We start from the raw sequence: 15,935 nt of genomic DNA on the forward strand, positions 1-15,935 counted from the left end.
TCCCCGGATGTGAAGGGGGGCCGAGCCTTAAAGGTAGAGGCACAGGCGTCTGGGCAGGGCTGCTCCGGGCCAGCCGGCAGGGGTCCGGGGTGGCAGCAAGGGGCTTGGAGGACTGGCCCGTGCGCTTCACATGCAGAAACTCCCCGTTCTGACCTCAGGCACTACACGGTCACCCCAGCCCTGCCATGTGCGGCAAGAGAAAAAGAGACAAAAGAAAAAAAAAAAAGAAAAGAAAAGAAACGAGACAAATAATAAAGACAAAATTAGTACAGAGTCTTCTCAGGCTGTGGCGGGCGGTGGGGGGGGCGGTGGGCAGCGGTGGGCAGTGACCTCAGGGCCAGAGCCGTAGTCCAGTGGGGAGGTAGAAAAGGCACTTGCCTTGCACACAGCTGACCTGGGTTCGATTCCCAGCATCCCATTGGGTCCCCTGAACACCGCCAGGAGAAATTCCTGAGTGCAGTCAGGAGTAACCCCTGTACATTGCTGGGTGTGACCCAAAAAGCCAGAAAAAAAAAAAAAGGAAAAAGAAAAACAAAACCCAAATGTGTGTTACTTTTGGCACATCAGAGGGCTAGAGTGTGAGCGGCCACATGGCCGCAAATGCAGGCACGTGCTCCAGGAATTCTGAAATTTGGAATGTGATTCTAGAGCAGATTCACTCGTGGGTAAGGCCTCTGTTGCTCTCTTCTTGGCCGTTGCTGAGGTTACAGGGCACCAAGGGCAGTTTGTGAGTGTGACTGCCAAGCTGCTGGAAAACTGGGGAGCTGGGGGGAGGAGGCCCAGCCCCAATCACAGCAGGCTTGGAGATCTCGGCCACGGGTCCTGCACACCTGGGTTTCTCTGCAGGTCCCCTCATGGGGGGGCTTTTCCGGGCCCGTGGAGAGCGGCCTTGAGCATGGTTCCGCGGGGCTTCTTTACCCTCACGTGGCCAGGGGCTGTGGAGGTCAGGCCCTCCCTTCCGAGGCACCCCTGCTTCTGGATGCTGTTTTGGGGAGACAGGGGGACTGGAGGGGATACTGCAGGCTGGCCTAGAGGGATGCTCAGTGCCTGATGGGCTGCCCCGAGGGGCCGGGCCGGAGCTGAGGAAGCCCCTCGACGTCCGTGAGGCCAGAGACAGGGCGGGGGGCAGTTCTGCAGCCCCCTGAGGGCCGGCAGTGGGGTCTGTGGGTCTCGATGGCCTCTGAGCTATAACTTCTTTCCCCAGGTGGACAAAGAGACCAACACGGAGACGCCAGCCCCGGCCCCCACGGTGGTGCGGCCCAAGGACCGGTGGGTGGGTGCCCCGGCTCCGGGACCCTTCCTGCGGGGCAGCACCATAATCCGCTCCAAGACCTTCTCCCCCGGGCCCCAAAGCCAGTACGTCTGCAGGGTAAGCGCCCGTTTCTCCCCTGCCCCCGGGCCTGGCCCAGATCCCTTTAACCCAGGCAAGTCTCACATTCCTCCTAGGCAGTTCACGGCGGCTGCACAGGGTCGTTTGAAGGATTGACGTAGGGGCTTAAGAGACACTCCATTGACCAAAGGCTGGGCAAGCTCAGGGTTGTGAGTTCAAACCCTGGTGCTGCCACATACGCTCAGAGGGTCAGGGCTCTCTGTGACTCTCTTCCTACAGGAAGGGCTCAGCAAACTTGCTCTTCAAGACCACACGCTCCTTCGCTCCTTCGTACACAGATCTCGCTTGCTTGTCTCTCTGTTTCTTTCCTCTTCTTTTCTTTTCTTTCCTTTCCTTTCTTTTTTTCTCTTCTTTTCTTTCCTTTCCTTTCTTTTTTCTTTTCTTTTCTTTTCTTTTCTTTTCTTTTCTTTTCTTTTCTTTTCTTTTCTTTTCTTTTCTTTTCTTTTCTTTTCTTTTCTTTTCTGTGTTCTGTCTTGAACATGCCCTTCTCCCTCTCTCTCCCCTCACAGCTTCCTAAATAAGTTTCAGTTAAAAACAAACAAACAGGGGCTGGAGCAATAGCACAGCGGGTAGGGCGTTTGCCTTGCACGCAGCCGACCCAGGTTCAAATTCCAGCATCCCATATGGTCCCCTGAGCACCGCCAGGGGTGATTCCTGAGTGCAGAGCCAGGAGTAACCCCTGTGCATCGCCAGGTGTGACCCAAAAAGCAAAAAACAAAAAAAACAAAAAAACAAACAAACCAAAAAACCTATCTTGCTTCTCTGGTAAATAAAATAAAACAAAAAGGATCTGGCAGATGATTGTAGAAGTGGTGCTGGACAGATAGCACAACCAGGAAGGGCAGAGCCGACCGGGTTTGATCTCCGGCATCGCATAGGGGTCTGCTGAGCCCCTCCGGGAGTGATCCTAGAGCACAAAGCCAGTTATGAGCACTGCTGGGTGTGGCCCAAAAATCAAAGAAACAAAAAAGAGGGGTCCGGAGCAATAGTACAGCTCGTAGTGGGGGTTGCCTTCCAGTGTCTGACCTGGTTACATCCCCAACATCCCATCACTGTATCACTGTATCACGGTCATCCCGTTGTTCATAGATTTGCTTCGAGTGAGCGCCAGTAACGTCTCCATTTGTCCTAGCCCTGAGATGTTAGCAGCCTCTCTTTACTCGTCCTTCATAAAGGTGCCATATTGGAGGCTCTTTCAGGGGCAGGGGAATGAGCCCCATCATTGTTACTGTTTTTGGCATATCAAATACTCCATGGGGAACTTGCCAGGCTCTGCCATGCAGGCAGGATACTCTCGGTAGCTTGCTGGATTCTCTGAGAGGGAGAACAAGACAATAAGAGGTCTCGTAGCTGCACGCTTCTGGGAGCTTTGTTTTATAGTCTCTGGGTGTTGGCCATTGATGGGATTACATGGCACGGGGTGGGGAGGGCGGGGGGGGGGGGGCCAGTTTCTGGGTGTGACTGCCTAGCTACTGGAAAAAGGGGGATCTGGGTAGAGGAGGCCCAGTCCCAATCCAAGCAGGCTTGGAGATCTCTGCCCCAGGTCCTGCACACCTGGGTTCCTCTGCTGGTTCCTTCATGCCTGAGGCTAGTTCAAGTGTGTGGAGAGAGGCCTTGAGCATGGCTGTGGCTGGGTTCCAGAGGTCTTTAGCTGCCGGGGCTCTGCTTGGGACAGGGAGAGAAACTCAACCCTCAGAGGCAGGAGACTCTGTGTCACTCTCTTCAGGGAGCCTTGTTTTATAGTCTCTGGATCTTGGCTGTTGATGGAATTACGCAGAGCCTGGGGCAGTTTCTGGGTGTGACCGCCTAGCTACTGGCAAAAGGGGGATCTGGGTGGAGGAGGCCCAGTCCCGATCCGAGCAGGCTTGAAAATCTCAGCCCTGGGTCCCACACACCTGGGTTTGTCTGCTGGACCCTTCATGCGTGAGGCTTGTCCAGGCATGTGGAGAGTGGCCTTGAGCCTTATCAGGCCTTAACCCTATGGAATGTTGGCCTTGTCAGCATCCCATAGAGCCCTCCAAACTCCACCGGGAGTAATTCCTGAGTGCAGAGCCAGGAGTCAGCCCTGAGCATCACTGGCTGTGCCCTGTACAATTAAGAAAAGAAGGAGAGAGGGCTGGAGCGATAGCACAGCGGATAGGGCGTTTGCCTTGCATGCGGTCGAACTGAGTTTGATTCCCAGCATCCCATATGGTCCCCTGAGCACCGCCAGGGGTGATTCCTGAGTGCAGAGCCAGGAGTAACCCCTGTGCACTGCCAGGTATGACCCAAAAAGCAAAAAGAAAAAAAAAAGAAGGAGAAAGGGGTCCATCTGTACCGCCCAGAAGGGGTGACCTCTCCTGCGTCTGCAGTCACTGGGGGCACCCACCCTGACACCCAGAATGCCCCCCACTGCTCTGGCCCAGGGATGAGCACTGTCAGCCCTCCAGGGAGAAAAGCAAAGACTAAGTGGTCGAAAGGGTCCCAAGGAGGGGGACCCCGGCCCGGACACAGCTTCCCTGTTCTCCTCCAGGGCCAGGGTCTCTCCGGGGGTGCCCCAGAGCCAGCCCTGCAACCCCGGGAATCACCGTGCAGAGCGGGGGTCTGACCTGGGGAGCTCAAGGGAAGGGGGAGAGCATAGCCCCAAGCCCTCACACTGGCCAGCTTCAGAAGCTTCTGGACCCCCACGCGAGACTGGGTGACACTCCCCCACGTGGCAGGAGGCTGAAAGGGGGCGTCAGGTCAGGCGTGCTCAGGGCGGGCTCATGGCCCCTCGGCTGCTGATGACCCCCAAGAACGGGAAACTCGGGTGTTGCTGAGTGCGCCCTATGGGGCATGTGTGACCCCCCCCACCCACCTCTGACCTTTGACTCTCGCAGCTGAACCGCAGTGACAGTGATAGCTCCACGCTGTCCAGGAAGCCGCCTTTCGTCCGGAACTCTCTGGAACGCCGCAGCGTCCGCATGAAGCGGGTAAGGGAGTCCCCCAGAGCCCTAGCACAGTGGGGACGAGTCACTTCACGCCCCCCTCGACGCACCCCGCCCGCCAGGAGTGATCCCTCTGAGTGCAGAGCCAGGAGAAAGCCCCGAGCACCGCCCAGATGGCCCTCCCGCCCCCCCCAATAAAAAATGTCCCCGAGTCTGCGTTCTCCTCCATGCCCTTCATTTCCCTGCTGAATCCCCGCGTCCCCACAGAGGAAAGACTGGGCACAGTGACAGGAGACACCGGGGGTCCGTGAGCTGGGCGCGGTGACAGATGATACCAGGCGGGGGTGTGAGCTGGGCACGGTGGCAGGTCAGCTCTGGAGTGGGTGTGCCTGGCCTTGGTGTGCGGGTCCCTGCTGGATCTCATGCATAGATTTGCGTCTGTGAGACTCAGGTTTGCTGCCAACCGGAAGTAACACAGGAACCTCCAATATACGTGCAGGAAACCCAGACAAGCCCCTGGGGTTGGGGCGGGGGGCCAGTGAAGAGGGTGATGAACACAAGACGCTACTTGAGCTGCAGAGGAGGGGTCCTGTGGGTCCACTGCACCCTGCCACCCGTCCCCCCCCACCCCCCGCCAATCACAGGTTAAAAATCGCCGCTTCCTCCCCTGCAGCCTTCGTCTGTCAAGGCTCTGCACACGGAGCGCCTCATCCGCACCTCGCTGGACCTCGAGTTAGACCTGCAGGCCACCAGGACCTGGCACAGCCAGCTGACTCAGGAGATCTCGGTGCTGAAGGAGCTCAAGGAGCAGCTCGAGCAAGCCAAGAGCCACGGGGAGAAGGAGCTGCCTCAGTGCCTGCGCGAGGATGAGCGCTTCCGCCCGCTGCTGAGGATGCTGGAGAAGCGGGTGAGGGTACCTGTGGCTTGTGGCAACTGGGCGGGGCCGGTGTTGTGGGCGGGGCCTATGTATATGGGTATGGCTAAGGCACATGGGCGGGGCCTGGTAGATAGGTGGGGCTAGGAGTACTGGGCGGGGCTAAGGCTGCTAGGAATCTGGCTTCTGCTGTGAACACAACCTTCAGTCCTAGGTCTGTAGCACTGTCATCCCATTGTTGATCTATTTGCTCCAGCGGGCACCAGTAACATCTCCATTGTGAGACTTGTTACTGTTTTTGGCATATCGAATACACCACGGGTAGCTTGCCAGGCTCTGCCATGCAGGCGGGATACTTTCAGTAGCTTGCCGGGCTCTCTGAGAGAGACAGAGGAATCGAACCCGGGTTGTCCGCGTGCAAGGCAAAGGTCCTACCCGCTGTGCTATTGCTCCAGCCCCAATCCTAGGTCACTCCAAAGTTTTCCAGGGTCACCTCAAAACTTTCAGTGCTAGGGCTGGAGCAGTAGTACAGCGGGTGAGGGCATTTGCCTTGCACACCGGCCGACCTGGGTTCAATCCCTGGCATCCCATGTGGTGCCCTGAGCACCGCCAGGAGTAATTCCTGAGTGCAGAGCCAGGAGTATAACCCTGTGCACTGCCGGGTGTGACCCAAAAGGAAAAAATAAATAATTTTAAAAAAGGCCTTCAGGGCAGGAGTGATAGCACAGCGGGGAGGGAGTTTGCCTTGCACTCGGCTGACCCGGGTTCGATTCCCAGCATCCCATAGGGTCCCCTGAGCACTGTCAGGAGCGATTCCTGAGTGCAGAGCCAGGAGTAACCCCTGTGCATCGCCGGGTGTGACCAAAAAAGCAATAAATAAATAAATGAATGAATAAATGAATATATAAATGAATAAATGAATAAATAAATAAAATTAAAGCCCAGCTGTCAAAAAAATAAGATTAAAAAAAAAAGGGTCCCTAACCTCATGATGGCCGTCTCTGGCGTTTATCTTTGAACTTCCAGCTAGCCCTGGCAGAACGCACGAAGGCAGCAAGCCATGCTATGTCTGAAGGAAGCACAGACTGAGAAAACTTGGCCTTCCTGAGAGTTTAAAAATAAAAGAGGGAGGGCTGGAGCAATAGCACAGCGGGGAGGGCGTTTGCCTTGCATGCGGCAGACCCGGGTTCAATTCCCAGCATCCCATAGGGTTCCCTGAGCACTGCCAGGAGTGCATGAGCCAGGAGTAACCCCTGTGCATCGCCAGGTGTGACCCAAAAAGAAAAAATAAATAATAATAATAATAAATAAAAGGGGGCCCAGAGGGAAAGTGCAGAGGTGAAGTCATCTGCTTCCCTGCAGCCAGCCCCGGTTCCATCGCCAGCACTGCGTGTCCCCTCCCAAGCACTGCTGGGAGTGACTCCTGTTCACGGAGCCAGGAGTAGCCCTTAAATAATTCCAAATGTGCCCCCCACCCACGAAAAGAAAGAAAGAGAGAGAGAGAAGAAGGAAGGGAGGGAGGGAAAAGACTACATCCGGAGGCTGGGGAGATGGTCCACTGAGGAAAGGAGGTTGGTTGCCTTGCAGGAAATGACCCAGGTTTGACCATCAGCACTTGATACGGTCCCCCTGAGCCTGCCAGGAGTGATTCCTGAGCACAGAGCCAGGAGTAAGCCCTGAGCACTGCTGGTTGTGGCTCAAAAGCAGAAAGAAATAACTATAAGAATAAGGGATGAGGGTGGTTTCTTTTTTCTACCACTCCAGTTGATTTTTATATGCGAGGGAGCGGCACGGGGTGGGAGAGGTGGTACCAGGGTGCTGCCTCCCAGCTGTCGCTCAAGACCGAGGCCACTCCCGGTGGTTCTCATCCTGGCGGTGTGTGCTGGGACGGTCCCTTGGAGCTGGGCCCCATGGTGCCACAATCCAGACTCAGAGCCTGCGTTCGCCTGCCGTGCCCACCAGCCCAGCTACCTTCCCAGCCTATCAGTTAGCCCAGTTTTTTTTGTTTTTGCTTTTTGGGTCACACCTGGCGATGCTCAGGGGTTACTCCTGGCTCTGCACTCAGGAATGACTGCTAGCAGTGCTCAGGGGACCCTATGGGATGCTGGGAATCGAACCCGGGTCAGCCGCGTGCAAAGCAAATGCCCTCCCCGCTGTGCTATGGCTCCAGGCCCAGTTATCCCAGTATTAGGGAGATGCCTTCACATCCCTGAGCCCCAGTTTCCTGTTCTACAGAGGTCGCTCTCAGGCTGCCTTCCTGGGTGACCCTGAGAATGACCAGGAGGCCACATGCATGCCACCTGGCCACTCGCATCTCCTCTTTTCCTGCAGCTTCTCGATCCCCTGGGTTCCCACAGAGATGCTCATGATGTTCCCTCATTGCTCTGGTTAAAGTGACAGGGGCCTGGTTTTGAGACCCCACTTCTTGGTGCTCAAATGTTCTTCCAGGTCCACTCGTTTCTAGAATGTTTTTCCTAGATCACGCATTTCTAGAATGTTCTCTCAGATCTGCTCATTTCTCGGATGTTCTCCCTGGTTCAGTCTTTTCTAGAATGTTCTCTGTGGTTCACTCCTTTCTAGAATGTTCTCCCTGGTTCACGCTTTTCTAGAATGTTCTCCCTGGTTCACGCCTTTCCAGATTGTTCTCCCAGGTCCACTGCTTTCTGGAATGTTCTCTCCAGTTCACTCCTTTCTAGAATGTTCTCCCAGGGCCACTCCTTTCTAGATTGTTCTCCCAGGGCCACTCCTTTCTGGAATGTTCCCCCTGGTCCACTCCTTGCTAGAATGTTCTTCCTGGTTCACTCCTTTCTCGAAGGTTCTCCCAGGGTGCCCTAGACCACACTCTGTTAGCTCAAGGCCTCGCCCACTTTGCCCAACAGGTGGACCGAGCGGAGAACAAGGGGGAGCTCCAGACTGAGAGGATGATGAGGGCGGCTGCCAAGGACGTTCACAGGCTGCGGGGCCAGAGCTGCAAGGAGCCCCCGGAGGTGCAGTCTTTCCGGTAAGCCTCGGGCCCGGCCAGCGTCCTGTGCCTTTCACCGCCCCTCCCCACCCCCCGCCGTGCCCCTGGCCGCGTGCTGCTCTCCCCCCGCCCCCCCCACTGATCTGTCCGGTGGAGCCTCTGGCCTCACCAGGAACCCCCCTGCCCGGCCTGTTCCGTGTGCTTCCACGGCATGTGATTGTGGCCAATTGATCGAATGAAAAAAATCAGGCCAGGACACGGGTGGGGGTTGGGGTGATCGATTCTCTGGGGCAGCCCCAATTCTGCCTGGGGCCTGCTCCTGGGGGAGATGCTTCTCAGAGTCCTGCCCAGCGTCTCACAGCAGCCACCGGGCCCCCACCCGCCCCCCAAGAGCCTCTCCAGCCAGGCCTTCCCGCGGGCCTGCTCCCCACGGCGGGAAGGCAGGAAGCCTCTTGGACCCGAGTCTCTGCCTCCCTGCATCGCTTCACCCCTCGCCAGTTTGGAACCTGAAACCAGCCCACATGGGGAGGGAAAGCTTTGAAATTTGAGAGGCCGGGAATTTTGTTGTGGGGCCTCACCGGGCAGTGCTCGGGCTAACTCCTGCGGGCTCTGCCTTCAGGGATCACTCCCGGCGGGCCTCGGGGAATGGTACTGAATGCTGGAGGTTGGCGTGTGCCAGGCCAGCGCCCTGCCCGCTTACCCGCTCACCCACTGCACTCTCTGGCCCCTGAGGCCTTTGCTTTAAAAGCAAACCTTCCTGCTGAGGTCTCCTAAAGAAGTGCTCTTTGGGCCCGAGAGATAAAACAGGCTGAGACAAGGCTCTCGCCGTGCCTGCAGGTATAACAGCCGTGACCCGGGTTCATATCTCCAGCACCACTTGTAGACCCCCTCCGCCGCCCCCCTCCACCACCAGGGGTCACTCCTGAGCACAGAGACCCTGTGTGGTTCCAGTCCCGCCCCCCCAAAAGTCCCCCTGAAAAGGAGATGGTCTTCAGGACCAGGGACAGGTCACTGGGCTCTGTACTTGCTTTGCCTGTGAGATATGGATTTTTTTTTTAATATATGTTTCCAGGTGGGGGCGGAGTTGGGGCCAGATTCACTTTGCTCATTTTACTCCTGACTCTGTGCTCAGAGATTACTCCCGACAGTTGCTCAGGGCACCCTGCGTCTCTGCCAGGGATTCCAAATGGGCTCCACCCCACGAAAGGCAAGCAGCTAAGTGCCTTTGATGCCCCTCCAGCCCCGAGGCCAGCACCGCCTGGGCTGGGAGAGCTACCAGGAGTGACCCAATCCCCGCCCCCAGCCACAGAGCCAGGAGTCACCCCTGAGCAGCACTGCCAGGTGTGACCCCCAAACCTCAAGAAAAAACGTAATCAAGGAAGCACACTTCCGACTGCCAAGTGTCTGGGGTCCCCTCCCCTCGGGGACCATCCGGCAATGTCTGGGGCCCTCTGGGAGGTGTCACGAGTGGAAAGAGAGGGACAAGATGAGGGCTGGAGCCATAGTACAGCGGGGAGGGCATTGGCCTTGCACGCGGCCGACCCAGGTTCGATTCCCAGCATCCCATAGAGTCCTCCGAGCACTGCCAGGAGTGATTCCTGAGTGCAGAGCCAGGTGTCACCCCTGTGCATTGCTGGGTGTGACCCAAAAAGCAAAAAAAAAAGGAGGGGGACAAGATGTTCTGCAGGAGAGAAGAGGGCAGAGGCGGGGGGGGGGGCACTGTATCCTGCCTTACACAGACGGGCACCCCGAGCTGTGAGTGCAGATGCTGAATAAACGTGGCTGCTTTTCCAGGGAGAAGATGGCGTTTTTCACCCGGCCCCGGCTGAACATCCCCACCCTCTCCGCCGACGACGTCTGAGCACCGGAAAAGCACCCTCGCTCGGCTCTAGAACCCCGGGCCGGAGCAGAGACTGAGGCTAACCCTTTATTTATGTGGTGTTATATGAAGGTTCCCGGCTCCCCGTTCTCTTCCCTAGTGGCTCTCAGCGGTTTGAAGATGAATGGAATTTTTCTTTTTTTTAGTTCGGATTCTATTCTTATTAAAAACCACCACCACCACCACACACACAGAGAGAACAAAACCAGCATTAAAATGACAAGATTGTATAGTTTGTATATTTAGGTATGTATTTTTGAGAAAGAAAATTTTAATGAACTCAAGCAGTGTTCGGTGGCTGCTCTGAAAATAAAATTCTTTAGATTTTTTTTTTTTTTTTGTACAGCTCTCCCTTCTAGAGGTTTCACTGGCAATAAGAAATCCTGTGAGGAGGGGTGAGGTGGGGCCGTCACCCCGAAGGGGGTCCCGCAGGCAGGGCCCTCGCGCACAGCTAGACGGTCCCCCCCTCACGGTTTTGACTCGTGCACCTTGGATGGGTTCCGGGGTGCATCGGGGGTGGGGGGTGGGGGTTGCTCGTGAGCTGTGACATGTCTTGATGCGACCTCCAGGGCATGCACGGGCTGCCCTCTGCGGGGGGTCGCAGATGCCCAGTGAAGCCCCCCGGAGAGGGAGGGAGGGCCGCCGAGTGTCCATCAATAAAGTGCCCTTTCTGAACGCATTTTCTCTCGCTTTTTCCACCTCGGCCTCTGGGTTCCCCCCCGGGGTCCGGGACGCTCCCTATTTCCAGTTCTTTCTCCCCTACTCCAGGTGAGCTTGTTCCACGCCGCCCGTTTCCTTCCTCTCCACCGGGGGTGGGGGGGGTGGGCTGCAGAATCTTCTGGAACAGTGGGGGGTGGTATGGCCTGCAGGAGTCCCTGAGCCCATCCCTGGCACTGCAGGTGTGCCCCAAACACAGCTGCACGTGACCCCCCTAAAACCGTGCTACTACACGTAACCCCCTACCCTGCCCCCGGGCATTGCCTGGACAAGCCCCCCAAGGAGCCTCCCTTGGGGTGTGGCCCCAAAAATAAAAACTAACATGGGCTTGGGGCTTCCGTGTGATGTATGTATGTATGTATGTGTGTGTGTGTGTGTATGTATGTGGGCCTGAATTCAATCCCCAGCATCAAAGCAGGACCAAAAAACAAGTTCAAAGGCTGGAGAGAAGGCCGGAGTGACAGTCCAGCGGGCGTTTGCCTTGCACGCAGCCAACCTGGGTTCGATTCCCGGCATCGAGCACTGCTCGATGGGCACTGCATGTCCCTCGAGCACTGCTAGGAGTGATTCCTGAGTGCAGAGCCAGGACTTCGCTGGGTATGACCCAAAAAGCCAAAAAAAAAAAAAAAAAAAGCTGAAGAGAGAATGCAAAGGAAGGGCTGGAGCACAATTGCGTGAACATGCGCATGCGCGTGTGCACGCACGCACGCACGCACGCACGCACACACACTTTCAAAGCAAGACAACGCATATCTTTTGTTTCGCAACGGGACGGCGCCCCCAGAGGTGCTCCTGTCCCTGCACTCAGGAATTACCCCCAGCAGGGATCAGGCCGCTCTGGGGGGGTTCGGGAATCCCACCTGGGTCAGCTGCGAGCAACCTGCTGTACTGTCTGTCGCTCCCGCCCCAACACACACACTCATTCGAAGCAGCTTCCCGACTGCTTCTTAAACTGCTGATCCCAGCAGTACCCCTTAGGGACCCTGCCCCCCCCCAGCCCCATCGGGAGGGCTCCCTGAGCACCGCCGGGGGTGGCCCCCCAAACAGAACAAAACAAGAAAAGACATGGCGGTGGGTGTTGGGTTTGGCTCACGGGGGGTCCCACCTCCAGGCGTTTCCCTCTCTCCCAGGAGGGGAGATTCCCCCCCTCAGAGAGGGTCTGGGGCAAGCCATCCCCCCCACTCGAGCCCCGGCTTTCCGTGTCCGTGCCGCAGACGGAGCCGTGTGTGTGTGTGTGGAGGGGGGGGGTGGGCAGACCACCCTGTCCCCGGGAGCTGGATTCTCACGCCGAGCATCGCCAGCCGGGTTCTCTGGCATCCTGTGCTGTGCGCCCGGTGGGAAACTGGAGACGGGAATTTCCACGGGGCTGACAGAAGTCAGGGGGGTCGGCTCAGGGGTGCTCACAGAGTCTGCAGCCAGGGTGGTGGTGGCAGGGGAGGGTTGGGAGACAAGTCAGCGGGCTGGGGGGTTGCACCTGGGACGCTCACCTGGGACTTCATTTGTCCAGCCCCTCCCCCTCTCCTCTGCACCCGCGCCTGTGGTCTGGGATGCGGGGAGTGTCTGTTTCCTTTCGTTCTTGTCTTTGCTTTTGGTTTGGGGGGTGCCGCAGGGCTCTAGCCTAGGGCTCCCTCACTCAGAGGTGGGGTGCCGGGGGAGAAGATCGGGAGTCACTGCACTCAGGGATCGCTCCTGGCAGGTTCAGAGGGCCAGATGGGATGCCCGGGGGATCGAACCCAGGGATCAAGCTGCGTGCAAGGCCAGCGCCCTCCCTGCTGCCCTGTCTCATCTACCACACACCGGGGTTCCAGTCCGCAGCACTACAAATGGTCCCCTAAGCACCACTAGGAGTCACTCCTGAGTCCAGGTGTGACCCAACACCCCCCCCCCCCCCCCCCGCCACAACTCCTGGCTCTGCACCCAGGGGTCACACCTGGAGGGGCTCAGGGAACCACGTGGGGTGCTGGGGATTGAACCCAGGCCGGCCACGTGCAAGGTAAGTGCCCTACCACTGTGCTATCGATCTCTCTGGCCTCTCACATCCATGTTTATTCTGTTGTTTTGTTTTGTTTTTTGGGTCACACTCAGCGATGCGCAGGGGTTACTCCTGGCTCTGCACTCAGGAATGACTCCTGGCGGTGCTCGGAGTGGGCGTCCCCTCCTTAGCCCCTCGACTTGGGCGCCAGGTGCAGTTACAATACTTACACCTCTCTGCTGGGAGGAGGTGGTATAGTATGCGTGCTTGGACCCCATACGAACAGTAGTAAAATGCAGATCAGGTATGGGCGATGGCGAAATGGTAAGATCAGCAGTGGCATCCTTGTTACAGGAATCCCAAGCAGCCTCCGCTTGACTAGAAGATAAAAGCCAGGCTTGTAAAATGGCTCCCTACATCGGGACCCTATGGGATGCTGGGAATCGAACCCAGGTCGGCCACGTGCAAGGCCAACGCCCTCCCTGCTGTGCTATCGCTCCAGTCCCATTGCATCATCCATCTTTATTCTTTTTTTTTTTTTGGTTTGGTTTGGGGCCACACCTGGCAATGCTCAGGGGTTACTCCTGGCCTTGCACTCATGAATCACTCCTGGAGGTGCTCACGGAACCACTTGGGATTCTGGGATGCTGAGGATAGAAACTGAGTTGGCTGTGTGCAAGGCAAGCACCTTACCTGCTCTGCTATATATCTACCCCACAGATCCACGTTTAAACCTGTGATTCAGGGTGAAGAGAGCCCCATGGGCTGAATGCAAGTGGGCTTGCAAGACACACACAGCGGGGGCCGGAGCGATAGTACAGTGGTTCAGGCGTTTGCTTTGCACGAGGGAGACAATCCCCGGCATCCCGTATGGTTCCCCGAGCACCGCCAGGAGTCATTCCTGAGTGCAGAGCCAGGAGTAATCCCTGAGCATTGCTGGGTGTGACCGATAAAGAAAAAAAAAAGGCACACAGTGGGAACGCATGGTCTCCTGCCATCTGAGCCAGGAGTAGTCCCTGAGTACTGGAAAAATGACTGAAACTTGAGCTCAGCTATCACTTGATCAAAGTCATTCTATGCATCGCCCACCTGGCAGTTAAAATCACCTGAGGCTGGGCTGGAGCAGTAGCACCCGCTATGTGCTATGGCTTGCACGTGGCCTACTCGGGTTCAAATCCCAGCGTCCCATATGGTCCCCTGAGCACCCCCAGGAGTTAATTCCTGAGTGCAGAGCCAGGAGTAACCTCTGTGCATCGCCGGGTGTGACCCAAAAAGAAAAAAAAAAAAAAAGGCCTTTTATAAAAGCAGATCCTAATAAATAATTTGTTTTGTATTATAACCAATGTGTTAAAAATGATCCAAAAAAAGAAAAACGTGAATTTTGTACCCCACCCTAGAGCCTTTAGGTCCTATAACATGACAACGGGGTTCTGGGTGGTTTTTTTCTTGGCTTTTTGGGGTCACTCCTGGCATTGCACAGGGGTTACTCCTGGCGGTGCTTAGGCTTAGGGGACCCTATGGGATGCTGGGGGTCGAACCCGAGTCGGCGGCGTGCAAGGCAAACACCCTCCCCCGCTGTGCTACTGCTCCAGCCCGGACTAGTGACTTCTGCCCCAGGGCAGGGCGCCCTCGGCTCCCCTTCCCGCAGTGTTCCCCGGCTTCCTCTAGGGGGCAGCAGAGGCGGCGCGCGCGCGCACTCGGCCCGCCCCAGGCCCCGGCGGGGACAGGACGGTTCCGCTTCCGGGTCAAGGCATCCACTTCCGCTTCCGGCACGTTGCTCTCGTGTGGGACTGACAGGAGGATGGACGGGCTGGCGGCTCAGTGCTCCGCGCGACTTTTGCAGCAGGTCGGTGCCCGGGCGGGCGGGGCACTGCGCGGGCGGGCGGACACACGGACACGTGCTCGGGCCCCGCCAGACGGACGGACACACGGGCACGCGCCCCGGCCCCGCCAGACGGACGGACACACGGACACGCGCCCGGGGCTCCGCCAGACTGGCGGACACACGGACACGCGCCCCGGCCCCGCCAGACGGATGGACACACGGACACGCGCCCCGGCCCCGCCAGACTGGCGGACACACGGACACGCGCCCCGGCCCCGCCAAACGGATGGACACACGGACACGCGCCCCGGCCCCGCCAGACGGGCGGACACACGGACACGCGCCCGGGGCGTACCAGACGGACTGACACACAGACACGCGCCCGGGGCCCCGCCAGACGGACGGACACACGGACACACGGGCACGCGCCCAGGGCCCCGCCGAGACAGATGGACACACGCATCCCGGCCCCCGCTGAGACAGACGGACACACAGACACGTCCCAGGGGCCGCCGAGACAGACGGACACACAGACACACGCTTCGGGCCCCACCGAGACAGATGGACACATAGACACATGCCCAGGGGCCCACCGAGATAGATGGACACACGCACCCGGACCCCGCTGAGACAGATGGACACACAGACACACGCCCTGGGCTCCTCCACCGAGACAGAGGGACATGGACACACACATGCGCACACACATGTCCCAGATTCCCCCCCACCCAAGACAAACACACACACGTAGATGCCCCAGGTCCCCCGAGCTGAGACAGACACACACACACACACGCACGCACGCACGCACGCACGCACGCACGCACCAGGTTCCCCCACCAAGACAGACAGATGGACACACACGTCCCAATCCCCCCCAGTGAGTCAGACAGATGGAGACACACACACACACCACACACACACACACACACACACACACACACACACACACCACACACACCACACACACACAGAGGTTCCATCCACCCAAGACAGACAGACAGACAGACACACATATGCCCAGGTTTTCCCCCGTCCAAGACAGACACACACACAGACACAAACACACAGATGCATCGGGGCTCTGCAGGGTCCCCCTGAAGACATACCCGCACACTCTCCCTAGGATCCCCCGAGACACACCCAGAGCCGCGGGCTGTTTCCCGGGATGCCAGGGGCTCCGAGCCCCTCCTGCTGAGCACCCGAGTGGGATGGGGTGGGGGGGTGCCAGGACCGCTGTGACCGCTCAGTCCCTGGGGCTGGAGGCGCGTCTCCCGAGTCCTGGGGACTTGCAGGAGCGGGTTGGATCAGTGAGTCGCTTGACGGACTGGTTTTTGGTTGGGGGAGGAGAACTAACGCCCAGCTTTGCTGGGTTGGTGGGGGGGTGCTCCCAGCATTAGGCTGGCTGGT

General features: G+C 57.8%; 2 protein-coding genes across 3 annotated transcripts in view; both read left to right on the forward strand.

Annotated features, from left to right (window-relative positions):
• WWC1 (WW and C2 domain containing 1) overlaps positions 1-10,208 on the forward strand; it is a 119,312-nt gene extending 109,104 nt beyond the window's left edge. For both annotated transcript variants that reach the window (XM_055126241.1, XM_055126242.1), the window contains exons 18-23: positions 1-33; positions 1,205-1,369; positions 4,249-4,341; positions 4,970-5,203; positions 8,050-8,171; positions 9,927-10,208. The exon at positions 1-33 is cut by the window's left edge and continues 106 nt beyond it. In XM_055126241.1, the coding sequence (XP_054982216.1) occupies positions 1-33; positions 1,205-1,369; positions 4,249-4,341; positions 4,970-5,203; positions 8,050-8,171; positions 9,927-9,993 (714 nt within the window). In that variant the 3' untranslated portion in view covers positions 9,994-10,208. The remainder of the gene's footprint in view (positions 34-1,204; positions 1,370-4,248; positions 4,342-4,969; positions 5,204-8,049; positions 8,172-9,926) is intronic.
• A 4,250-nt stretch (positions 10,209-14,458) lies between these two features.
• RARS1 (arginyl-tRNA synthetase 1) overlaps positions 14,459-15,935 on the forward strand; it is a 32,650-nt gene continuing 31,173 nt past the window's right edge. The window contains exon 1 of the mRNA XM_004611452.2: positions 14,459-14,546. Within this exon, the coding sequence (XP_004611509.2) occupies positions 14,502-14,546 (45 nt within the window). The 5' untranslated portion in view covers positions 14,459-14,501. The remainder of the gene's footprint in view (positions 14,547-15,935) is intronic.

Source organism: Sorex araneus, chromosome 2, assembly GCF_027595985.1.
Source record: "Sorex araneus isolate mSorAra2 chromosome 2, mSorAra2.pri, whole genome shotgun sequence".
In the NCBI taxonomy this organism is placed as follows: Eukaryota; Metazoa; Chordata; class Mammalia; order Eulipotyphla; family Soricidae; genus Sorex; species Sorex araneus.